This window comes from Miniopterus natalensis, chromosome 6, assembly GCF_054644295.1.
Source record: "Miniopterus natalensis isolate mMinNat1 chromosome 6, mMinNat1.hap1, whole genome shotgun sequence".
NCBI classification, from domain to species: Eukaryota; Metazoa; Chordata; class Mammalia; order Chiroptera; family Miniopteridae; genus Miniopterus; species Miniopterus natalensis.
The window spans coordinates 37,683,349-37,711,134 of NC_142086.1; the positions used below are offsets into that span (position 1 = coordinate 37,683,349).

Consider the following 27,786-nt stretch of genomic DNA (forward strand, 5'->3'; position numbering starts at 1 on the left):
GAAAGCCAGTCAGTGTAGAGAATATTCTTCTCCACCAAGTCCCTTCCAAAGTAAAGTCCAAATTCCTGGAGGCTCGCCCTGGCCGGTGTGGCTCAGCTGGTGGTTGTCATTCTCTGCACTGAAAGGATGCTGGCTGATTCCGGCAGGGCACATGCCCAGGCTGCAGGCTTGATCCTTAGTAGGGGGCATGCAGGAGGCAGCCGATCCATCTTGTGCTCTTGCATCAGTGTCTCCCTTTCCCTTCCTCTCTAAAAAATAAATTTCTTAAATATATTTTTATTGGTTTCAGAGAGGGAGGGGAGAGGGAGAGAGAGAGAAACATCAATGATGAGTCATTGATCAGCTGCTTCCTGTACACCCCCTACTGGGGATGGAGCCACAACCTGGACATGTGCTCTGTCCTGGAACCAAACCGCAACCTCCTGGATCATAAGTTGATGCTCAACCACCGAGCCACGCTGGCCAGGCCACAAAAATATTTTTAAAGTTTCTTGGAGGCTCTGGCTGTTATTTTAGTAAAGCAGCAGGCTTCTACTTAGACATGAATTCATTCTATGTAAATTAGAATTTTACTTCCCTTTAGAGGTCATGATTGCCCTGGCTTGGTGTGGCTCAGTTGGTTGGGCGTTGTCCCGTGTACCAAAAGGTTGCCAGTTCCGTCAGGGCACATGCCTGGATTTCAGGCTTGATCCCCAGTAGAGGGCCTGTAGGAGGCAGCTGATGGATGTTTCATTCTCACATTGATGTCTCTCTCCCCCCCTAAAAATAAAAAAAAACACATTTAAAAACAAGGCCACGTTTCACATTTGCCTAGATGACATATCCTTAGAGCTCATGAACAGTAGGTGCTCAAACCAGTGGTAAACGCATCAGCCCAAGGACTGAAGGGTTCTGGGTGCGATTCCAGACAAGGGCATGTACCTTGGTTGCAGGGTCCATCCCCAGGCCCCAGTTGGGGCGCGTGAGGGAGGCAATGTCTCTCTCACATTGATGTTTCTCTCTCTTCCACTCTGAAAGGCAATGGAAAAAATATCCTTGGGTGAGGATTAAAAAAATAAACATAAATGTTTATTTTGATTCAGTCACGTGGGACGTCTATTGTGTTGCTGTTGTCATTTTTAATTTGACATTCTAAGGGAAAAGAGGTCACTGTCCCTGACTGGTCAGGTCTTGCATATTTTAAAAATTCTTGTGGCACACAACTGTACCACGGCACTCCGGTTGAAAATCACTGGTGTAAGAGATTGCTAGTGACAAACAGAATTTAAGATTGTTCAAATCTTTATAGAGAACTTTTGATATTGCCAATACAACTTCTAAAAGATGAACTAAGATTAGTTCCAGAAGTTTGGTCAAGGAAACAAAGAAAAACCTTATAGTCAGATATTCTGTTGAAGCTGCAGCCATTTAACATGTGGATTTAATTTATACTACTTAGGTCCTTTATAAATGCAGATGTCTTGAGTGTTTCCAGGACAGTAAATAGAGTAAAACAGATGAAATTCAGCTATGCAGCATATCAGAAATATCTAATTCAAAGTTCAAAAATTCCAAAATATTCCCCAATAGGATACCTTCCCAAATGCTGGATTTAAGCTTTCATCACAATTATAAAACAAGCCATAATTCAAGAGCTTTAAATTGTAGGCTAAGTAGTAATTGCTTTATATTAACTTTATGCTCCCAACTATTTCTGGAGCAGACTTTGATTCTAGATAAACAATTTTACCTAAGAAATCAAGTGTTCTAAATTTAGAATTGGAAAGGTTGAGAATTTCTGCCCCAGTAATAGATTATTCTGACTTCACATTTTTTTTGGATATATTTTTATCTGTATTGTTGAAAGTGACTTCACATTTCTTGATGTTCTATCAAGATAACTATATCTACATTTAAAAATCTGACTCAAGTCCTCTTTTTCATATGGCAATGTTATTTGGTTGTATCATCAACTAGGACTAAATTCCTGTGGTACAGCCTTATAAGGGAAATCCAATTTGGGACCCTCTGCCATGATTTATTCCCTGAAAAATTATTAGGGTCACCACTCATACTTACTACAGTACCCAATGTCCCAGGAATATTCAGTTCACACAACTAGAAATGCACCTATTTGGGAGAGAGATTACTATATATCCCCACCCAGGCAAAAAACTCTTAAGAACAAAACTTTTAGACCCACTCCCTACTTCTTTTACACTCTGAATAACAAAGTGCAGTGCTTTCTAACCCTCATGTTGGAAACTAACTCCTCCAAAAGGTCACAGAATCTTTCCAATCCTGCCTTGGTTGTCAACAAAGCCTAACATTTTCTCCATGCACAGTATGGAGCCACATCCACTGATCTCCACCTCCCAGTATTAATATCCTTGTGTATTCTCCATCGTACCAAGTTGATACAATGGTTGGTCTCTGTGACCAGTGGAATACGGCAAAGTTAACTAGTGTATCACTTCTAAAGATAGTATGGCTCCTGCTTTCTTGGATCACTTGCTCTGGGGAAAGCCAGATGCCACTTGGCGCTCAGGCAGCCTTGTGGAGACACCAGCATAGGAAGAAACTAAATCCCTCCAACAGCCAAGTGAATGTGTGAGCCATCTTTGAAATGGTTCCTCCAGCCTGTCAAGCTTTCAAGATGATGCCACCCTGGCTGACAGTTTCATTGTGACCTCAAGCCAGAACCACCCAGCTGAGCTGCTCCTGGATTCCTGACTCAAAAATTGTGGGTGATAATACAAGTTTTAAACTGCTAAACTGCAGGGTAGTGTGCTACACAGTGATAACTAAGACATTAGGCAAAGATCACCCAGTTTCCTGAATGGAATAAGCAAAATTCTAACACTTTCGACTAAGATATTAAATACCGAGTTAATTTTGTTAAAGAGAAAAATTTAAACCCATATTTGATAGTAAAAATACTTAAAAAGCAATTCCCAACTCACGCCTTTCTCACAGCTAACAAAACAAAGCAAAACTGAATACATTATACATTACCTATAGTGAACACACACCGCTAATGAGATCACAGTGTAAGGTGGGATCTTACACCTAAAGTGTGAGGTGTCTTTAACAATTACATTCAAAACATAACAGCAGAAAAAGACTCCTTACATCTTTTTCTCTCATTGAGACTGAACTGCAGATACTGGGTAACGTTTCTAGCAAGTTCCAAAAGGTCTGAATTAGGAGGCTCTTGATTAGACTTTGGCTGTTTTAATTAGTTTTAAGTAAGATCTTAAAGATATGTAAAAGTATTTGAAAATCAAACTGGGCAACAGTGAACAATAACTACTTATATCTGATCTCAGAATTTAAAACAAAGATTTTTTGTTGACATTTATAACACGTCACAGATTACTACCAGAACATCACATAAGTTTATTTCAGATGTAACAGCAATGTAAAATCAACAAGTTTAATTCTTAACTGCACCAAGTAAACTTAGCCATTTAAGTATTTTTAAAGTTATTCCCTCCAAAAAACTGAGGGAGCTTTTCTTTTCCATCCCACATACCACGGTTTCCCAATAGTTCTGTTTTTGGAGGACTTTCAATTGATGAGTAAACTGCTTTGGGGATATTTCAGAACTTCTTTCCCCATATAAAAACTAATCTGGACAAATTATATATTGCATAGATTTCTCTGCAGATTCTTTTCTTTAGAACCCAAATGCAACTGCCATACAGTATAATTTTTACCTATTTGCCCCACAGTAAAAACCACCTGTCCAGTTAATAGAATTGTTTTACTTCAATAATAGTTTTCATCACATTTCAAAATAACCGACTCAACAGGGGGCATTATTTTGTTTTTACTGACTCATAAGCGTAAGAACTAGCGCCCAGCTTCCACCTCTCCTGTGTCCTCCTCCGCAAGTGGATGGAATTATTTAACACAAGTCTGATGTAGGACAATTAACCCTTTACAAACATTTACAATTTAGGGTAAAGTCACGGACTAGTGTGGAAAAGAAACACTATAATGATAGGGAGCCTACACACTCAATTCAAAATTTAATATTTTTTCCTCCTTAAATAACATGTACTTGTCATGAGGCAGCTATTCGGTTTTCAATAACCACATTTAGGGATACATTCATAGGACTGATTAGATAGTCCAGGTGAAATGGTTATAGAAATAGAGGCAGTGTCATCTCAGAAAACTCATTTATATATCAAAATCTATTTTGATATCTGGAAGTTTACAAAAAGGCTGAATTCTTCAAACTAATTATGCCTTCTGTAACTCAAGCACTCTTCTCTTGGCAAGAGCAAGCAGAAGCTTATCCATGAAGGTAAAGGTGCTTAATGCTAAACTTTTATTCTAAGCTTAGATTTCGACTGCTGAAGTAACTGATACTCAAGAAACAAGCATGGTGTCTTTCTACATTTTTACTATCTTAAGATTAGAACCATATATAAACTCATCCATCAACTATCTTCCTTTTCTGTATTATTCTTGGCACTCAGTTAAGACTGCTGAAGTCTATTGTACTCTGTACTTTCACATTCTCAAATAAGAACTTAAGATTATAAAGTGTGCATAAACATTGTGTAAAATAATTTTGTCATGTAACATATTTGGAGAGATGAGACTTTCATAGCAGAATTTACATAAGAGGATAAATATTGTGAACCAACCTTCCTTTGAAAGTCAAACGACAGAATCTTCAAACTCTGTGCACTGTTTTAAAGTCTAATGAGATCATTTGTTGGGCCACCAATACTGGCAATCATAAAAATTTAAATATTGGAGATGGGTCTATGGAGGAAAACAAGAAATTTCAGATGTCTCCTATCTTACAAAAAGTTATCAACCCGTCAAAACCATTCCTTATACACCAGAAAATGATCTGGCATAAACCAGTCCTGTCAGTAGAGGAGGTCACAGTGACATTTGCATTAGTGACACTTCTAGACTTTTACTTTTCCAAGAATAGAAGCAATGTTTAACAATTCTCCCTCCCCCAAATCCTTAAACTCAGTATCATAGGCACAGAATGTAAGCAAATCTGGGATGTTCTCCAACAGATAAGCAATAGCACAGCTACGTCGTTCTCAAAAATACTGTCTAGATATTCTTTCCTATATAATCAAATGCTCAGTGGCCACACTTTTAACAGCCTGCATTAGCTGACATTCAATGCATTTATTGTGCCACAAGTCCATCTAAACTTACTTTTAGGTATGTTTTAGTATGTCCAAGAGACAACACCTGCTTCAGGATTCTTTAGGGGTATTGACCTATAAGGACATCAACTCCATTTTGAAGGTTAGACTAACTACTGTGAGTTTACCAAAGAAAAGGGAGGGGAAAAAAAAAAATCACAACAAACCTCTTTAGGTCAGTGTTAAAGGCCATATCTCTAGCTGGGATATTTTAAAAAAATCAATCTCACCAGCTCACACTCTAAAAGTTAATGCCACTAATAACAATCAACAGCAGGAAAAATATACCTGCTAACAACCAACCAACTCATTATTAAAAAGCAGTTTAACTCAAATATTGAGACCCAAGTCTAACACTACCTACCCAAACTATCCCACCCACCCTCAGCCACCAATGAGGAAGGAAGAAACAATTGCTTAAAATAACAAAATAAGCTTAGTATTTTTTACAAGGATAACAATGGTCCAACTCCTGAGATAGTACTTAGAAGTATAAAGGTGGAGTTGAAGGCAATGTCTAGGGATTAGTATCCCACAAACAGTCTTGAAAAACCCAAAGTACCACAAACACACTAAACTTGTCTATTTAGAGAACAAGATATTGCTGCTGCTTCTTTGTCTTTTGAAATATATAATATTTTGTAGGCTCTGCCCTTCAATGTGAAAGCAGGACATAAAAAAAGCTAAAACTAAATTGAAACTGACATCCAAATTTTCGGGACCATATATCGTAACTGTGAAATAAACAGATCTATACCTCTCCTTACTACAATCACCTCACCTCACAAAATAAGAAAACAAAAACAACCCAAACATGATTAATTTTGAAAGTATTAAAACTTTTAGAGGAAAGGGAAGGAAAGAAAGGAGGAAAAACAAGAACAAGGAGTGGGAAAAGTCTTAAAAGAAAAGGGGGAAAAAAATCAATGGGCCTTTCTTTTATTTGGCGACAAGCAAGTGCAAGAAAGTTCATGTGTAATTTGTTCAGTTGTCTGTCTTTTGCACATCTGCATTCTGGCCAGAAGGGACTTTGAGGTTTTTCTGCAGCACATGAGCATCTGCGGGCTCTATTCTCTTGTAGTAGTTCTTCTTGGTCTCAATTATCTCAAAGCCAAACTTCCTGTAGAAGTCAATTGCTGACTCATTGCTGATCTGGACATGCCTGAGATATAAAACAGGGTATCAGGGAAAAAAAAAATAAAAAAATTAAGATCTCATTAGCTTTTACGTGTTCCCACAGATAGCTTCAAATTGGTTGAAGGTGGAATACTGCAGACATCTGTTAAAGATTTTCTTTACAATTATTAGTAATAAACAAAGATTAAGTATTCATTTCAGAATACCTTCTGATGACAGATTTACACTTTTAACCTAACTTTTACATTTACAAGGCAGTTGGCTAAGATTAGGCAACACAAGGAATAGTGTTTATTCTTAAAATCAACAAAGGGCTAGCTATCATAACATTTTCTATTGCAAGGAGAGAAAAGATTCCTGTAATTAATAATGGGTAAGTAATCATAGGCATGATTCAAAGACCATATTAACACATGCAGGAAAAAAAAATTTAAAAACCAGAGTCTCAAATGCCTGAATATATCCTCTTTGTGATTGATATAAAAACATGCTATATTTTGAAAATAAATTATTTGAGCTTTCTTAATTACTCCTCAAATAGCATTATATAACTTAATCTCTCCCACTGTCAAAGTAAAAATGAGAATAAAATCTATATCATAAACAATCCATTGTTACGACCTATCCTTGGCTCTTAATCCGAGGTGTCTTATGATCCAAGTATAATACCTGCCAGGTACTCTCTGATTTTGATAATTAAACACTACTACTAATGAGCACATAAGGAAGACACTTGAACAAAACGCAGAGTGCAAACTGAGGGCAAAGAAAAGTACTATTAATAACCACCCTCGACCATGGTGTTTCCAAAAGACAATGAGCCCAGTTGGCATGGCTCAGTGGTTGAGTGTGGACGTATGAACCAGGAGGTCACAGTTCGATTCCCAGTCAGGGCACATGCCTGGATTGTGGGCTCAATCCCCAGGACAGGGCCTAGAGGAAGCAGCCAATCAATGACTCTCTCATCATTGATGTTTCTACCTCGCTCTCCCTCTCTCTTCCTACTATCTGTGAAATCAATAGAAATATATATTTTTAAAAAAGACAATGAAATAAGTGATCAGATTTTAAAGTTTCTATAAAGATTTCTATTGCCAATTTACTAAACTCTTTAGATAACTGTATTAAATACAATTTTACTTACAGATAGATGTTGTCAAAAGTGCCATCTTTTTCACAGATGTTTAAGACATGATTTAACATTTTAGTTCCTATTAATAAGACAAACAAATTAGTAATCTCATAAAGATCAACCTTTAAATTACACATCTAATGACCATCCTAACACTTAATGAGTCCTTACAGAATTTGAAGCAAATACTAGAACTCCTGATTTTCCAAATATTTGTTCTCTCTCTATACTATTCATGTGTAAAAATGCTAGCAGAAAAGCAACCTTTATATACAAAACATTCCAGGTAGAAGGAAAACAGAAAAAGCAAAAGGGACATGGATAACAAATCTATATAGGACTTCCAATTGAATTATGCTAATAAATAAGTAGTTTTCACCTTATCTCATATAATTCAGTAACCATTCTCCAGTATTCCTAAAAGAAACACTTTGACTTACTGGGTCAGGAACAATAACAATGTGTTTATGCGTCTCTGAAGAAATAAAGAACACACAAATAATTTTACCTATTCCTAGCCTTCGGTATGGTGCCAGACATCCTAGTGTCATGATGTAAAGTCTCTTCTGATTCTGTGAATGATCCACCCTACAGCATACGGCACCGACTGCAATGTCATTGAAATAGGCTGCCATGGAAAACATAAAGATGTAACATTCAACAGTCAGAATAACACATTTCATTAAATCTTTCCAACACCATCTATGATGATTAAACTTGCTTTCAGTATTAAATTTTATCAGCTACTCTGAATTCTGACAGCTTTAAAAACCTCCTACACTTTCTTAGAAATTTAATTCTCATCTAGATTAAAGCTAAATATGTGAAAACACACAGGCATAACAATAAATAAAAGTTGCAGCATTTCCTTTTAAATTTCAAATATTTTGTCTTAATTTCTCTGAGATTTTTCTCAGAACCTGGATCGTCCCCATTTCTTCACTTGTAAAATAAGGAGATTAAACTGGTTAACTCTTTCTGTTCTACTATTAAAAACTAGGGGTCAAGAACATGAACAAATGAAGAAAAACAACATATTATACCAAGTTTTGCTAGCTCGCCAACCTCCAGCACATCCTTGTAGAACTTGTCATTGTAGCTGACAGGAAAGATGACCTGGTTTAATCTCTTCAGCTGCTTAATATTGTGTGGTGTTACATCTCCCAGCTCGATCCGGCTACTGGAACAAACCAAAATGTACTCAATAAAATATAATTAGCTGCATTTGTTAAAATGAACATATTGAAAGAGTACCAAATCTTTTTTACATGATTAAAAAATCCTATCTTTCCACAGTAACTTCATATCCTTATGAAGATTACTATCTATTCATAAGCAGATTTTGCCAGTCATTACACCCAGACTTGTATACATTTAGAGATAAATACAGTAAACAATTACTAAGAAGTCCAGAATAATACATGCTATATAAATGCCAACATTTTCCTTGTCATCTACAGTTCAAAAAATTTAAAAACATCTCTTATTGATCAAAACAAATGATGATACTTATACTTGTAAGGCGGTAGCAAATGGGATCCTTACACTCTGCTGGTGGGAATGTCAATGGATGTATCTTTAGAAGACAATCTAGAACCATGTATCAAAAAGCCTAAAAAGTGCATTTCCTTTGTCCAAGTAATTCTACTCTAGAGATTTATTCTAAGAATATAATCCAAATATGCAAAATTATGCAAATTCTATTCATTGAGCCAGGAGCCACCTACAGAGTCACATGGGGTGGTATTCAAAACCTAGATTCCTGGACCCCACCCCACACCTTCAGAAGCAGAATCTCTGGAAATGGAACAAGAGAACCCGCATTTTGAAATAAACAAAATACCTCAGTTTGAAAACTACCTGCTAAGAAACTGTATGTAATTAAAACTACTGTTCCATGGGAAAAGGGATTAAAGCTAAAAAGTTTCAGATTCATAGTAACAAAGCTATTTTGCCAACAGAGCTGTCAACAAAAAAAATTTTTTAATAGCTCATCAATTTTACTACCATAAAGGCTGATTAAATATGACAAATCTGAATAGCATCTACATAATCTTTTCTGCCTACTATCACTATAGCACTATCATTAGTTGAGCTGCTTATATACATTGCCTTTTTTTCAATCCTCACTGGAAGATATTTTTTCCATTGCTTTTCAGAGAGAGTGGAAGGGGAGGGAGAGAGGAACACTGATGTGAGAGACACACACAGGCTGCCTCCTGCATGCACCCTCATCGGAGCTGGGGACTGAGCCTATAACTGAGGTACATGCCCTTGGCTGGAACTGAACCAGAGACCCTTCGGTCCTCAGGCCCATGCTCTGCCACTGAGCCAAACTGGCTAGGACTATACACTGTCTTCTTAAAAATCTTAACAATGGGGTATAGCAGGTGATAAAAACATTAAAAGAAAACATCAAATAAAAATGAGTTCAAAAATGAAACAATCTGATGCCAACAAAACAGCTACAAAGAGTAAGTCCTACTCTTTCAGTGCTAGTTCCAGATCACAATGGCATTGGTTAACAGCAGGAAATACGAACAATACACCCTAATTAGTCATTTGCAATATAGGAACACAGGTGTGTGTTTTTTTTTAATTTTTATTCATTGATGAGAGGGAGAGAGAGAATACTGATTTGTTGTTGCACTGATTTATACATTCATTGGTTGATTCTTGTATGTGCCCTGACCAGGGATGGAACCTGCAACCCTGGCGTATCAGGACGACATTCTAACCAACTGAGCTACCTGGCCAGAGCCTAGGCACATCGGTTTTTAAAACTGTTAAAGAAATGGCTAAACAAGAATGTTAATCAACATACTTTTATAACTGCAAAAAAGAGAAAAAAGTCCGAGTGTCCACCAAGAAGGAACTAATTAAATAAAGCATGATATATTTATATATATTAGCACAGAAAAGCAGTGTTGATATATTGTTTTGTGGGGCGGAAAGCATATTCCAACTACATATATATATAAAAATTATGATTCAACTTCTGTTATTACATACAAAAATCGTTTAAAAGCATATTCCAAAAGGCCCTGGCTAGGTAGCTCAATAGGTTAGAGCATCATCCTGACAAGCCAAGGTTTCAGGTTCGATCTCCAGGCACATACAAGCAGCAACTAATGAATACATAGACAAGTAGAAAAAATAGATATTTCTCTCTCTTCCTAATATCAATCAATAAATTAAAAAAATTAAAAGCATATTCTAAAGAATGTGGTCAAAATTGTAGGTAATTTTTAAAACGGTATCCTCTGAAATGTTAAAATTTAGGTACTGGAAAACAACAGAATGTATCACAGCTCTTAAAAAACACCCCCCACCCCATTACAGACAGTTATGTTCATTTGGAACTTTAGCCTTCCTGCCTCAATTATTTCATTTTTATGCTACTGTTTTTTATTATTTAATTGTGACCAACTACCCTTGAACATTTTGTATGTCTTCTTAAAATCTGAACATTTTATCCAAAACCTTTTCATGATTAAAATTTAGTGGGCTCATCACATACCCACCATTTATCACTCATAGGTTTTCTATTGGCAGATACTGATTGTTAAGCTATAAAATACAGGATCCCTTAAAATACAGGATCCCATCTTACATAAATATCTATTATTTTTTTAAAGAATTCCTCCCATTTAATTAACACACCCATCACCTCATGTAATTACCGTTCTTGGTGTGTGGGAACATTTAAGTTCTCCTCTCTTAGCAAATTTCAGTTATATAATACAGTGTTTTCTACCTTAGAGCCTCAGACCGTATTCATTTTGAAGTTGAAAGTTTGTGCCCTTTTACCAATCTCTCCCTATTTCCCCACCCTGGCAACCACTTTTCTATTATTTCTGAGATTTTTCTTAAGATTCCATATGTAAGTGATACCATGCAACATAATGCTACTCTTTAACTTAGTATAGCACCACAAACTGGGTGCACTAATTTCTTTTTTATAATATAGTTTTATTAATTATATTTAGAGCAAATTACCTAAAAATCACTCCATTGCACTTAAAAAAAATTTGGTCTCTGGCCCTGGCCAGTGGCTCAATTGGTTGGAGCATTGTCCCATACATCAATAGGTGGCAGGTTCAATCCTCAGTCAGTGTGCGTACAGGAGGTAACCGATCAATATTTCCCTCCCTCCCTCTCTCTCTAAAAATCAATAAAAACATATCCTTGGGTGAGGATTAAAAAAAAAAAAGTTAGTCTCTGTATTTTAAAAGTGACTGAGCCCTGGCCGGTGTGGTTCAGTGCTTAGAGTGTCAATCCATGTACCTGGGTTGCATGCTCAATACTGACTGGGCCATGTGGGGGAGGCAACCAATCAATGTCTCTCTCTCTCACATTGATGTTTTTCTTTCTCTCTCTTTTCCCACCCCTCCTTCCCTTCCACTTTCTCTAAAAATCAATGAAAAAATATCCTCAGGTGAGGATCAACAACACAAGAGTGATTGAAAAATTATATTATGAAGTCTAATACTAAACAACAACAAAGAAAAACTTAAAAACTCAGAAGTCAAGCTTCTAAATTATAAGTGAGTGAACTTGAATTTAAAAAATTTTAAGAATAATTTCTAGGTAATTATCAGGATTCAAGTATATTTAAAATTTTTAAAATGATAAAAACCAGGTATTTCTTACCTTCACACAGAAGGAAAAGGTGATTATAGTGCAGGGTGCTAGACTGAATCTATTAGAAATTAACTACTAAAAAAAGTTTACATTAGGGTAGACAGATCAAGTCTAACTATAGAACACAATACTGAATCATTAGGAAATAGGCAAGTTAGTCTTTCCTTGCAAAATTTTAAAATATACATGTCTTGATTAAAAAACAAAAACAGAAAAAAAACCTAGTCCATCACCATAGAAATGACTTAGGAAGTGAAAATATCCTTTAAGACTACACCCAGAAATAACTTTGATATACAGAATCTTTCAATATTTTTCTATGGACAAACAGACAGACACCTACACATTTTAAATTCCAGAATTGGGATACTATAAAATTGTTTGATCGCTATTTAAGAAAGGAATTAAGCAAGTTCGATTATTAATAGATTGTCAGGATATGCTATAAACAGAATTTTAAAGTGGCTATTAAATGTAACTACCAGCAAAATTGACCTTCAAATAGTTTAACTCTCGGTGAACATTACATGTCTGACTGAAATGGAATACTTTTGGAATCCTGATCACTTAGCTCTGAATTATTTTAAGAAGTGGATATTCTAAATATATCAGAGTAATATCATCAACTTTTAAACATGATTTAGCAAAGTACATGTAGTATCAAAGGCATAAACATAAGAGGGCTACGTAGAAATCACTTGACTGTAAACAATCAAAAAGCTTTTAGAAGTTAAAAGAACTTCTAAATTAAAAGTTAAAAAACTCTATCTCCATTACAAAACTGAAGAATAGAGTTTTAAAGTATTCTACTTGTGGATCTAAAATTTTTTAGAGTTCTCACGAACATCAAAGTTGCTCATTCAAAGCATAAAGCAATTATTTCAATATACAAACACCTATGTGCTAATACCTAGAATGCAAAGGAATTTAAACTTAGTAGGAAATACAGGTATATACAAACATGTGCTAGTAATAGCATATGCTCACAAAGTACGAAAATAATATTAAATAGAATTGATCCTGGGAAAGGTTATGAAGGATGCCTAGGAATTTGTTTAGTGGGAGGGCAAGAAATGCATTCTAAGGAGAGGGTAGAACATGAACAAAATAGCAATGAATTCCCAGAACTATAGCAATGTAATACGGTAAGACAAAGTGTGCTTTGTATAAATGTGGATATGGGTTGGAGAAGAAGGAGAACCAATTTATGAGGGCCTTGCACATGGAATACTTTTGTAATCCTGTAAGCTAATACTTTTGTAATTTTGTAAGCTAGTACTTGGGGGAGGGGGAGATAGTACTTGGTTGTCTTTTCTATTTATACTTATCTTGATCTCAATCTCATAGCGTTATGGCTTTAATGCTGCCAATTTTAATATTTCTGTCCCTAGCCTAGAAGAAAACTCCTAAGCTCCAAAGCATCTCTAGTAGACACCTTACATAAAATATATGCAAAACTAGATTTGACCTTTCCCCGAAATATGTCTGACCTGCAGCTTTCCCTACCAGGCCTCTGCATCCTTGGCTGTAGGTTACTCCCTTAACCTCAAGTCTTTTTGTTCAAATGATAACTCAGGAAAGGATACTCTGACACACCTGTTTTTCTATCCTTATAATAGTCTTGATAGGCTTTCTTATCAATCAGGGTTATGTTTACCTCAAAGAAAGTTTAGAAGTGTTTCTTTTTGCTCTTTAGTTCTGACAGTGTTTGCTTCATGTATTTTCAAGTTATTAAAAGCATAAATATTAGAATTGTTATAAGTTGATACTTTTATCATTTTATAACTTTTTGCTGTATTAGTCCTTATAACTTACTAAATGACCATCCTGATCTCACACCCATCTGACACCATATATAGTTATTAAATTATTACTGACTATATTCCCTATGATGTACTTTACATCCCTATTACTACCAATTTGTACATTTTAATCCCTTTACCTTTTCACACACACCCCAACTCCCCTCCCATCTGGCAACATCAAAACGTTCTCTGTATCTATGAGTCTGTTTTGGTACTTATTCCTTTTGTTTTTTTAGATTAAATTGTTGACAGATATATAGTTATTGCCATTTTACTGTTCAGATTTTTTTCTTCTTAAAGAAGACCCTTTCATTTTTCATGTAATACAGGTTTGGTGGTGATGAAATCCTTTAGCTTTTTTTGTCCTTCCAGTCTAAATGATAGCTTTGCTGGGTAATCTTGGTTATAGGTCCCTGCTATTCATCATTTTCAGTATTTCTTGTCAATCCCTTCTGGCCTACAAAGCTTCTGTTGAGAAAATCAGCTGACGGTCTAATGGGAGCTCCCTTGTAGGTAACTAACTGCTTTTTTCTTGCTGCTTTTAAGGTTCTCTCTTTGCTGTAACCTTTTGCAGTTTAATTATGCTGTGTCTTGGTGTGGGTCTCTATGGGTTCATCTTTTTTTTTTTTTTTTTTTAAATAAGTTCTTATTGATTTCAGAGAGAGGAAGGGAGAGATAGAGACACCAATGATGAGAGTCATTGATCGGCTGCCTCCTGCATGCCCCCCACTGGGACTGGAGCCCACAACCCAGGTATGTGCCCTGACCGGGAATAGAACCTCAATCTCCTGGATAATAGGTCAATGCTCAACCACTAAGCCACGCCGGCTGGTCTGGGTTCATCTTCTTTGAGATTCTCTGTGCTTCCTGAACTTGTACATCTATTTCCTTCAACAGGTTAGGGAAGTTTTCTGTCATTATTTTTTAAAATAGTTTTCAAATTTTGTGCTCTCTCTCTTCTCCTGGCATCCCTAGGACAAGAATGCTGGTATACCTGAAGGTGTCCCAAAGGCTCCATACACAATCTTCATTTTTTTGGTTCCATTTTTTTTTTTTTTTGCAGTTTTAATTGGGTGGTTTTTGCATCCTTATATTCCAAATTGCTGTACTGATTCTTGGCTTCATCTACTCTACTGATGATTCCCTGTAAATTATTCTTTCAGTTAGTGTATCCAAATTGGAAAGAAGGAAGAAAAAGTGCCATTATTTGCAGATGACATGACACTGTACATAAAAAAACCCCTAAAGACTCTACCAAAAAACTGCTAGATTTAATCAATGAATTTGGCAAAATAGCAGGACACATAATTAGTATCCAGAAATCGATGGCACTTTTATACACCAATAATGAACTCTCAGAAAGAGAAATTAAAAAAATAGTCCCATTTACCACTGCAACAACAAAAATAAGACGCCTAGGAATAAACTTAACCAAGAAAGTGAGATCTGTACTCAGAAAACTATAGGACACTGAAAAAGGAAACAGAGGAAAATATAAACAGGAAGTATATACCATGTTCATGGATTGGAAGGATTGACATCATTAAAATGTTCATACTAACCAAAGCAATCTATAAATGTAATGCATTCCCTATTAAAATACCAATGGCATACTTCACAGATCTAAAACAACTATTCCAAAAATTTATACAGAACCAAAGAAGACCTCGAATAGCCTCAGAAATCTTAAGAAGAACAAAGTTGGAGGGACCACAATACTAAACAGCAAACTATACTACAAAGCCATTGTCATCAAAACAGCCTGAAAGTGGCACAAGAACAGGCATATAGACCAACACGGAGACCTCAGAAATCAACCCACACCATTATAGTCAAATAATTATTTGACAAAGAAAGTAACAGCATACAATGGAATAAAGACACTCTCTTCAATAAATGGTGTTGGGCAAATTGGACAGGTACATGCCCCCCCAAAGAAAGTAGACCACCAACTTACACCATATACAAGAATAAACTCAAAATGGATAAAAGGCTTAAAGGTAAGATGCAAACCCACAAAAATTCTAGAATAAAACATAGGCAGTAAAATCCCAGAAATCTCACATAATGGTATTTTTGCAGATACATCTCCTAGGGCAAGAGAAACAAAGGAAAAATAAACAAATGGGACTACATCAAACCAAAAATCTTCTACACTGCAAAATAAACCACCAACAAAGTTAAAAGGGAGCCCACTGTATGGGAGAGCTTATTTGCCAATGATACATCTGATAAGGAGTTAATTTCCAAAAAAATTTACAGAAGTAATACAACTCAACACAGGAAGACAAAAAATCCAGCTAAAAATGGGCAAAGGTCCAGCCGGTGTGGGTCAGCAGTTGAGCATCAACCTATGATCTAGGAGATCGCCGTTCAATTCCCAGTCAGGGCACATGCCCAGGTTGCGGACTCAATCCCCAACAGGAGGCAGCTGATCAATGACTCTCTCATCACTGATGTTTCTATCTCCCTCTCCCTCCTCTCTCTGAAATCAATAAAAATATATTAAAAAAAAAAAAAAAATGGGCAAAGGACCTGAGTAGATACTTCTCCATAGAGGACATACAGATGGCCAAGAGACATACGAAAAAATGCTCCACAGCACTAATCATCAGAGATGCAAAGAAAAACTACAATGAGGTATCACCTTACACCTGCCGAATGTATACCATCAATAAATCAACAAACAAGTGCTGGTGAAGATGTGGAGAAAACAGAACCCCAATACACTGCTGATGCAAACGCAGACTGGTGCAGGCATTGTGGAAAACAATATGGACGTTCCTCAAAAAATTAAAAATGGAATTGCCCTTTGAGCCAGTGATTCTACTTCTGGGAATATATCCTAAGAATCTCCAAACACCAATCAGAAAGAATATATGCATCCCTATGTTCATAGCAGCATTATTTACAATAGCTAAGATCTGGAAACAGCCCAAATGCCGATCAGATGACTAGATAAAAAATTGTGGTGTATTTCCATGTGTAACATATTAGGAATCCAGTTTCCGCACATCCTTTCCAACACTTTTTAATGTCTTTTTGCTTATGGCTAAAAAACTGGTGTGAAGTCATAATCTCATTAGATTTGCATTTCTCTAATGATTTAATGATGCCAAGTATTTTTGTGTATGGTTATTCACCATTTGTACATTTTATCTGGTGAAATGGCTATTTAAATCTTTTGTCCATGGTCTAGGCCTGTAAACAAACCTGTAATTTTTACATTAATTCATAAGAAAATAATTCCCATTTTAAAATTAGATTGTTTCTTACTGAGTTGTAAGAATTCTTTATATATTCTGGATACATGTAATTTAACTTTTATATGTATAATCTGTAACTACTTTCTCCTAACTTGTGGCCTTTCATTTTCTTAACAGTATACCATACTAATGTAAGCTCTTACTAATAGGGAAAATTGGGACCTCTCTGTATCATCTTCACAAATGTAAATCTAAAACTGTAACTAAAACTATTCTAAAACTAAATTTAAAACCATCCTAAAGTTTTTCCTGTGTTTTGTTTTGTTTTTAGAGGAGGAGGTACAGTTCCCATATTAGTTTCCACTATAAGTAGTCTAGTAAGTGTGTAATAACGTTATGTCTTAAAAAATGTACATATGCGAATTAAAAAGTACTACTAAAAATGCAAACTATCATCTGAGCCTTCAGAGAGCTGAGACATATGATTTTTGCTGGTGGAGGGTCTTGCCTTGATGTTAATGGTGGCTGAATGATCAGGATGGTGGTTGCTGAAGGTCGGGGTTGCTGTGGCAATTTCTCGAGACAATGAAGTTTGCTGCATTGAATGACTTTTCCTTTCACTATTACTTTGTAGCATGCAATGCTGTACAATAGGATTTTACACATAGTAGTACTTCTTTCAAAATTGGAGTCAATTCTCTCAAACTCTTCAGCTGCTTTCTCAACTGAGTTTATGTAATAATCTAAATCCTATGTTGTTTTTCAACAAAAATCTTCACAGCATTTTAACCAGAAATAGATTCCATCTCAAGAAACCACTTTCTTTGCTTAACCATAAGCAAAGTTCTCTTGCTATTTCCATCACATCTGCAGTTACTTCCTCTACTGAAAAGTCTTTGAGTCCCTCAAAGTCACCCATGAGGGTTGGAATCAACTTCCCCCAAACTCCTGTTAATGTTGATTTTTTTGGACCTATTCCCATGAATCACAAATGTTCTTAATGACATCTAGAATGGTGAATTCTTTCCAGAAGGTTTTCAATTTACTTTGCCCAGATTTATCAGAGAAATCACTATATGGCAGCTATAGCCTTACGAAATGTATTTCTTAAATAGTAAGACTCAAATGTCCAAATTACTCCTTGATCAACAGGCTGCAGAATGGATAGTGTTAGCAGGCATAAAAACATTAATCTTGTTGTACATCTCCACCAGAGCTCTTGGGTGACCAGGTGCATTGTCCATGAACAGTATTTTAAAAATCTTTGAGCAGTAGGTCTCAACAGTGGGCTTAAAATATTCAGTAAAGCATGTTGCAAACAGATGTGCTGTCATCCAGGTTTTGTTGTTCCATTTATAGAGCATAGGCAGGCTAGATTTAGCAAAATTCTTAAGGGCCCTAAGGTTTTCAGAATAGCAGATGAGCACTGGCATCAACTGCAAGTCATCTAACAAGAGTCAGCCTGTCCTTTGAAGTCAGGAATTGACTTCTCTCTAGCTATGAAAGTATGGTATCTTCTTTCAATATAAGGCTTTTTCATCTACATTGAAAATCTGTTTACAGTGTAGCCACCTTCATTTATTATCTTAACTAGAACTTCTGGATAATTTGCTGTTTCACTTTGCACTTTTATGTTATGGAGGTTTCTTTTCTTAAACTGCATGAACCAACCTCTGCTAGCTTAAAACTTTCCTTCTGCAACTTCCTCACCTCTCTCAGCCTTCATACAATTAAAGAGTTAGTGCCTTGCTCTGGATTAGGCTTTGGCTTAAGGAAATGTTGTGGCTCTTCTTTTAATCCAGATCACTAAAATTTTCCCTTATCAGCAATAAGGCTGTTCCGCTTTCTTATCCTGTGTTCAGTAGAATAGCACTTTTAATTTCTTTCTAGAACTTTTCCTTTGCATTCATTCACAACTTGGCTAATTGCTTGGTGCAAGAGGCCTAACTTTTGTCCTATCTCGGCTTTTGACATGCCTTCCTCACTAAGCTTAATCATTTCTAGCTTTTGATTTAGAGTGAGACATGCAATCTTCCTTTCACTTGAACACTTACAGGACCTTGTAGGGTTATTCACTAGCCTACTTTCAATATTGTGTCTCAAGAAATAGGGAAGCGGGAGAAGAAGGGGAGAGACAGGGCTGGCAAGTCAGTGGAGCAGTCAGAGCATATAACATTAGATTCGCCATCTTACAGTGGTGTAGTTCAGGGCACCCGAAAACAATTACAATAGTAACATAAAAGATCACTGATAAAGCATAACAAATATAACAATGAAAAAATTTGACTCAGAGACACAAAGTGGGCACGTGCTATTGGAAAAATGGCACTGATGGACTTGCTCAACCACGGTTGCCACAACCTTTAATTTGTAAAAATGCAATAACCCTTTAATTTGTAAAAATGCAGTATCTGCGAAGCACAGTAAAACCAAGTATGCCTGAATATCAAAGATTTCCTTAGAGGTACTCCAGCAAAAAGGGAAAACAGAAACAAATGGGTCAGGCAAAGATAAAATAACATGGGAAGTCTTACTAGAATTAGATGCATGAAGGGGCTCACTGTAATTTACTTTTCTATATCTTTAAAAATTTTCATAACAAAAAGCAAAACAAGCAAATATTACTCATTACATAAGGCGCTACAAGCTGGAGTATTTTGAAGTTATGTTAACTTTTACAGCAACTTTGGCTAGGAAAGAACAAAGATGTTATTTTTGGTAGTAAAACTCATGGTAGATAATACCTGATGCCTCATTTATTCTTCACTATTTGAAAAAGTAAAAGGATGTGACAACTTCAAACCTTTAACAAACCACCACATCTTCTCAATTTCCAGCTGTACCAAACCCTCAGTTTGTAGAAGAGGTGAATGAGAGCTGGATGAGAACGAGCCTTCCATTCTGGTACAGACCTCCCCTTCTAAATTCAGCAGTTTCACGATAGCCTACTGTTTGCCTTTGGTGTAAATGGCTAAATGTCCTGACTTTTAAATGCTACCTAATGTTGGAAGCAACGTGAATGTAAAATACATAAAAACAATTAGATAGTTGAAGAAATGTACCTAGACTTTTACATTAATTTAATTCATTAGAAAAGAATTCCCTTTTGTAACCCATCACTTTAAGAGTTTTTTCCTGGAATATGAAAAATGCATAATATATATCCTCTTATTATGGGAAAAGATCATATTACCAAGAAATGTCTATAGTGAGAAGAAAATCTAAACACAGAATTACCAAAAGGAACACTTGTATTTCAGGAGTAAAAAGAACGGGAACCTATAAATATATCTGAGAAATAATTTTCACAAGAGTAGGGAAGTATCTGGAGAAGCAGTGTCACAAAATCTAAGAATGGATTCCAAACCCAACTATACACCAGAATCACCCTGCCAGTTAAAACTTCAGATTCTCACATCCCACCTTAGAATCTTTACTTTCATAATTAAACTTAGATGGAGAAGTGGAGTAGGTCATTGGAAAAAATACGCTATATTAGAATGGATTTCACATAAAGTGTTAATCATTTCCTCTATTAGTAGTATAGTATGTTATACTATAACTTTAATGTGTGTGACATGGCTAGTATTGGAGCTGTGACTCAAACTCAAACCACCACGACTCAAAACCTAGGTTAATCACTGTACTGACTGCTTACTTCAGAAAACGATTTCAATATAATTTAATAATGTTGACTATTTTATCAGTTTAAGACCTCTATGCTGTAGGCAACCCTGTTAATTCTTGGCCTAAAAGTTAAATCAGCCATGTGGTCATATCTAATTGACTCAACATTTAAAAAAAAAAAATTAAGTTGGTTAGCTAATATATAAATCATAAGATTTTATACAAAGCTTACATTTCTTCTCTTGTTTTACTCATTTACCTTATCTGTCCAGTCCTGGGTTCCTGTTGGCATTAGAGTTTATAACCATAACTATAAAAACCTGAGGACAGTAGTTATTAAAGACACAAAATTATTCTCTTAGCTCAAGTAAATTTATAGGACATTTTTTTGTTTTTCAAATTCATTAACAAACCCCAATGCATTTTCATACCAACGTTTTTAGACTAAGGATCTAAAAGGGAAGACAGACTGATGCAACAGAAGTGCTCACAGAAATGTGTATCAAGCCCTGGTCAGTATGGCTCAGCTGGTTGGAGCGTAGTCCCATACACTGAAGGATCTAAAGTTTGATTCCCAGTCAGGGCACATGCTCGGGTTTCGGGCTCGATCCCTGATCAGGGAACATACAGGAGGCAACTGATCAATGTTTCTCACACCGATGTTCCTCTCTCTCTTAACTCAATAAAAACATATCCTCAAGTGAGGATTAAAAAAAAGAGAATTCTGTACCAAGTACTTAGATCTGGAAAACACAGCTACTTGCCTCCTACTTTATAGAACTAATTAAGTATTATTTTGTGCCAGCACAAGATAAGTCTGTTATTCAGTCAAATATATAATCTTTGAGCTTAGAATATGGTAGTAGGAGGATTATACTCTCGGCTTATAAAAGAGCAGTGTGATAAAATGAGATAATTCATGTTAAGTATTTAGTACACCAACATCAGATAATAAGCATTCAAAATTTTAGCTTTTATTAAAGGTAATGCCAATTATGCCCATAACTGTAAAAACAGAATTCAGCGGCAATATCCTGCAAAGCCACAAGATGGAGATATGACTACACAAATGTGGGCCCTTCTCTACAAATTCTGACTTTTAAAGTAACATAGCAAAAAGAGAAAATGAAATACAAAGAAAGCTGTTAAAGCCTAACTGTTTATATTTTAGATAGGTATTAACGGCTCCTTGGCACAAAATTTTAACTGGTCACTTCTTGTGCAAAGTGTTTGATCAGCCTATGTCTACAAATTCCCACTATAGTGCAAGGTCAGCTACACCATATGACTTCCCTCAGAGGAGTGATCTTTACTCCTTAGACCCATAATAAAACTGATGGGCTCTTGCTCATGTGAACCAGCAGCTTCCCAATCTTGGTACTATTGATATTTTGGGCTGGATAATTCTTTATTGTGAGGGTGAGGGGCTTTCCAGAGCACTGTAGGATATTAAGCAGCATCTCTAGCCTCTATCCATCCCACCACACTGTGACAACCAAAAAACGTCTCCAGACACCACCCAGATTTCTGGGGTGGAGTAGGAGGTGTGCCCCTGCTTGAGAGTCACTGTTCTAGAGAGGTTTAGCAGGCATCAACTCTCCAAGCTGTGTGACTATATCAGGGTGTAAAACTAGCAATTATTTGGCTGGGTACTAAAAGTGCTAAAACACACAAGGACACAATCTACTTAAGGTTATAACCTAAAAAGAATAAAATTCTTTGAAAAATTTCCATGGCTATCCATATGTTCAATTAGGAGAGCTCCTTACCAGCTCTTTTTCCTTATTACTACCTGAATGATGATATTTTTAATTCGAAATCTGAATCCAAACATATTTCTAACTGCTTACCAGGAATCTCTATAGAATCTCAAATTCAACACATTGAAAACTGAATGCATCATTCTCTACAGGAAATTAAAACATCTACCTCTCTATAGGAAATTAAAACACCTACCTTTATTTGCTATCTTTATTAATAGCCCCACCATTCATCAAATACAAAAATTTAGTTTTAGATGTACTGCTATGTCCCATTTTAATCTGTTAATTCTGCTTGCCAAATATCTTCATAACCCTTTCCTACACCTTTTTAGCAGTATGGGTCAGGCCATGATTTGAATCTAAAATCTACAGCCTAATGAAGGGGAATAAGACTAGAGGCTAGGAGACAAAGCCATCACAAGCAGTCAGAATCATCTTTCTAAAACACAAATCCAATCACTTTACTTCTCTGCTTAAAAATTTTCAACAGCTATGACCCTGGCCGAGTAGCTCAGTTGGTTGGAGCACTGTCCCAATACACCACGGTTTCATGTTCTATCCCTGGTCAAGGCACATACAAGAATCAACAGGTGCATGGATGAGTGGAACAACAAACTGATGTTTCTTTCTCTCTAAAAATCAATTTAAAAAAAGGAAAAGTGCCACGAGGGGGAGGTATGGGAGAACATATCTCAAAAAGACATGAGCAAGATAAAGAAAGCAGCTTAAAAAATAACAATTCAAATATGATTCCAAAGTTCTGTTTCTTGGTATCATAGAAAGTTAGAGATGAGAGACCAGGGATGGCAAACACGTGACATACATGTCACAGCAGTCACAGTAGTTATTAATAATATCACTTTTTGGTGGGGGCAATGTGAGAACTTATCAAAGCTACTGACATATTAAATGCTGATAAGATACTACCAATAGATTAGAACTATCACATGAAATAGAATGTTTGGCCATTCTTGTTCAGGTTCAAACTACTCTCTTTAAAGACAAAGAAACCAAGGTCAAGGTCAAAAAACTTACTAGTGACCCCACTGTGAACTATCATTAGTGATTAGTGCCACATTGAACTACAAAATGTGGTTACTTTTAGTTTAATGCTTTTTGCATTATAGTAAGTCTCCTTTATGAAAATAAATGATGCTACAAGTAATAAACTATACAGACTAGAGAGGAGAAAATCCAAATATATATATATATATATATTTTTCAGTTACTTAAAAGTTTTTTATTGATTTTTTTTAAAGAGAGAGAAAGAGGAAGGGAGAGAGAAACATGGATGAGAACAATTAGCTGCCTTCTGCATGCCCCATGCTGGGGATCAAACCCACAACCCAGGCATGTGCTCTGACCAGGAATCCAACCGGAAACCTCTTGGTGCACCTCTTGGTGCATGGGACGACGCTCCAACCAACTGAGCCACACCAGCCAGGGCTCTAAATATATCTTTAAGTATACTTTAGTTTTCTGGAAAGAGAAATAATTAATGTTTAAAATGCTCCTAAGTACAAAATATTTTTCTTGCTTACCTGTAAAAAATTTTTTTTCTGACTATATACACTCCTATGTTCCGAGTGGCATTATTTACAATAGCTAAGACCTGGAAACAGCTCAAGTGCCCATCAGTAGATGAATGGGTTAAAAAACTATGGTACATTTACACAATGGAATACTATGCAGCTGTTAAAAAAGGAAAAAAGAAAAAAAAGAAAATCTCTTACTCTTTGAGACAGCATGGAGGGACCTGGAGAGTATTATGCTAAGCGAAATAAGCCAGTCAGAGAAATAAAAGTATCACAAGGTCTCACTTATATGGAATCTAATGAACAAAATAAAAATGAACGAACGAAAAAGATTTAGACACTAAAGCATGAAACAGACTGATGTATTTCAGAGGGAAAGGGGTGGAGACAGGAAGAGATTAACCAATGAACTTATATGCATATTTGCAAAGCCCGTGGACAAGTAGTGTGGGGAGGAGGCGGGAGCAGGGTGGAAGGGGACACCTGTAATACTTTCAATAATAAATTTTTTTCAAAAAACTTTCTTTCTAATGATCTGGGTCATAAACTGGCACCACTCTGACAATATTTACTAATTTGAACATCTCAACCCATTTTCTTAAGAACATTATCTCTGTTTTGTAATTTGATGTAAAAAAGCAATCAATATCCAAATTAAAAACTGGTTAAGTTCTACAAGTAACAGGCAAGTCGAAAAGGTAAAAAAATGGCGAGTACGAGTGGGAAATGTCCAACTTAACGAGACATACATGCATGCATACATAACATTTATCACCTAAACAGCAAAGCAAAACTAGAGTTAAGGCTTTATGTGAATATGTCCTCAAAACCAACTTGTAAAGAAACTATTAGTAAAAAAAGTTATTTCTATTATTTTAAAAATGCTCAATGTATGCCACTCATCCCAGATAAGGGTATTTTATACCACCCATGGCTGAAATGGCAGCCACAATGTCTTCCTCCATGTCTTTGTTTTTCCAAGTATCTCTCAACTTCTCCATCAGCTCTTAAGAGAAGGGCACTCTCATACATTCTGGCAGTATAAATTGCTACTATCTTTCTGAAGTTAACTTGGCAACAAATATCAGAAATTTAAAAATGCCAGCACCTTTTGATCCAAAAAATTCATTTCCAGGGAATTATCCAAAAGAAATAATTAAGGATGTGTGTCAAGCAGTTTTAAAAACAAGCATTCACTTCACCACTATCGAGGACTACTGAGAACTGAGAAGCCTTTGGACTTTGAAAACAGGGCTGTTCTTCCACCCCTCTGCCTCTCCTCCCCAAGATTAGCTTCAGCAACGACAGAGGCAGAAATATAGGTTTTACTAGATCAGGAAAGACAAATACATATTTCCATTATCCTTTCCCCATCCACAACAGAGAAAGTGACTGGCTGACAATATTTTAATCTAAAACCAGGAATGGCCTCAGAATCCTTCACCACAGAGGTATAAACAGCCACATACTATCTTTTGGCCCACAGTGGAAATATTTAGAAACATTTACCATCTGGGAACTAGATCCTAAGGGAAGAGATCATGTTTCACACAAATTTGTTTTTCAGAGTCTAGCACAGTACTGTCCAATAGAAATATAATTTGAGTCTCATATATAATTTATAATTTACTAGTTCTACATTAACTAAAAAGACAAAGGTGAAATCATTTCAACATGTAATCAAAATAACAATTATTAATGACTATTTTACGTTTTCTTAAATCTTTTTTCCATACAAGTCTTAAAATCCAATAGCTATTTCATTTCTAGCTCCTCTCAATTCACACGTTAATTTTCATTGGAAATAGTTGATCTGTATTTACATTTCACAAAATTTACAGTAGATCCACATATCCAAGTTGTTTCAAACATACTTAAAAATTGCCCAACAATCAACTTTGAGTATCAGTTATTAAAACTTAAAATCCAGTTTCTCAGTAACAGAAGCCACATTTCAACTGCTCAATTATAACTAGTCACTACTGTATTGCACAGGAGAGGACTAACATTGTGCCAATAAGTTACGCACCGAGTGAATGTAAATAGATGATGGAAGAGAACAGGTCAAGCAAGAGAAAGCAGTGTTCCATGACAGAGCAATTATATAATTTTGTAGTTATTAAACTATAATCCATACAATTCTCATTGTTATGATGGAAAGGAAGTTTCTGTTGGTCTCTACTAGTATTCTAATGGTTTCTGTAGGCTGTGCTTTAAAAATATATATATAATTGAGAAGGTGTATCTTTCAGATGGTACAAAGCTGAAAGCCATAGCTCATACCTGGGAGAGAAAATGAGGAGTCAGAAGGATTTCCAACAGGCCAATCAATATAGAGGATGCAGCAAAGTGAAATTTAATATAGATATTAGTTTGGTCTGGCAAAAGCACTAGCTTTGAAAAATAATGCTTCATATGAATGGCTATCAAAAATATTTTCCATCCCTTGTTGGTATTGTTCAGTGGTTAGAGCGTCAGCTGGGGCACCAAAGGGTTGCAGGTTTGATTCCCAGTCAAGGGCACAAACCTTGGTTGCAGGCTCTATCCCCAGCCCCAATTGGGGCGTGTACAGGAGGCAACCAATTGATGTGTCTCTCACATCAATGTTTCCCTCTCTCTCTTCTCTTCTCTCTAAAAACCAATGGGAAAATATCCTCCAGTGAGGATTAAAAAAAAAAAAATCCAACATGAAAATTTTGATTATTCAGAACTTTATCAACAGTTGTCTACAATTTTGGAAAGAAACCGTAACACTGTCAAGAAAACAGCATCCGTCACCAATGTACACATCTATACTGGTAGCAGATATACTTTGCAAATTACACAATGATTCTATTTACAGACAGATGCAAACATCTGATTTTATGATTTATGGTATACTTGTACCTGATCATTTAGATGGAAATATAGTTCACTTTCACTTTATATTAGTTAGGACGTTATACTGACTTAAAAAAATTGTGGTACAGGTGATTATATTTTATATGAATTTATTTCTACATAGCAAGGGGATATCACAAAGTATTTGTTAAAATCCAATTATCTCAATCAACAGTCCACAAATTATCAGCTTCATAGAAGCAAGAAATATGAATTGCACGTTTATAAAAGTTCCTGAATTCTACTTCAGCCTGGCTGACTTTGTGTTTTTCTCTCACAAAATTATCAATAAAACCTTTCAAAAACTGTTTTATTGAAGTATATCTTATTTATTGCTTACCGATCTGTTTTTATGTATGTATATACCTATGTAATAACATCCAAGGTAAAGATACAGAATATTTATAGCTCTTCAAAAACTCCATCGTGCCCCTTCCCAGCCAATAAGCTGACAGAGGTAACCATTATACTGAGTTCTTCAACACAGATTTGTTTCTGACTTCAGAATCTTATATTTCAACATTTCAATTAGTAAGCTACACTGTTCTATATATATTTACATTATTGCTGTTTACTTTTCCATGTTTACTTTGTGCACATGTATTCACATCTTTTCTTTTTAAAAAATATATCTTTATTGATTTCAGATAGAGGAAGGGAGAGGGGGAGAGACAGAAACATCAATGATGGGAGAGTGGTCATCGATCAGCTGGCTGCCTCCTGCATGCCCCTGACCGGAAATCAAACTGAGTGAGATCTCACGGATCCCAGGTAGATGCTCAACCACTGAGCCATGCCCAGCTGGGCCACATCTTGTTAGACATTTTTATTAGAACTAATTTTTACTACAACTCTTTACTACAAATAAAAGATAAAATGATTCCGTTTT

General features: G+C 35.9%; 1 protein-coding gene across 2 annotated transcripts in view; it reads right to left on the minus strand.

Annotated features, from left to right (window-relative positions):
* Positions 1–1,263: 1,263 nt before the first annotated feature.
* NAA50 (N-alpha-acetyltransferase 50, NatE catalytic subunit) overlaps positions 1,264–27,786 on the minus strand; it is a 30,399-nt gene continuing 3,876 nt past the window's right edge. Inside the window, exons 2-5 of one of the 2 annotated variants that reach the window (XM_016200229.2) lie at positions 8,481–8,614; positions 7,946–8,065; positions 7,450–7,516; positions 1,264–6,330 (exon numbers count right to left, since the gene is read on the minus strand). In XM_016200229.2, the coding sequence (XP_016055715.1) occupies positions 6,153–6,330; positions 7,450–7,516; positions 7,946–8,065; positions 8,481–8,614 (499 nt within the window). In that variant the 3' untranslated portion in view covers positions 1,264–6,152. Of the gene's footprint in view, positions 6,331–7,449; positions 7,517–7,945; positions 8,066–8,480; positions 8,618–27,786 lie in introns of both variants that reach the window. The other variant, XM_016200228.2, reaches the window with a different exon arrangement.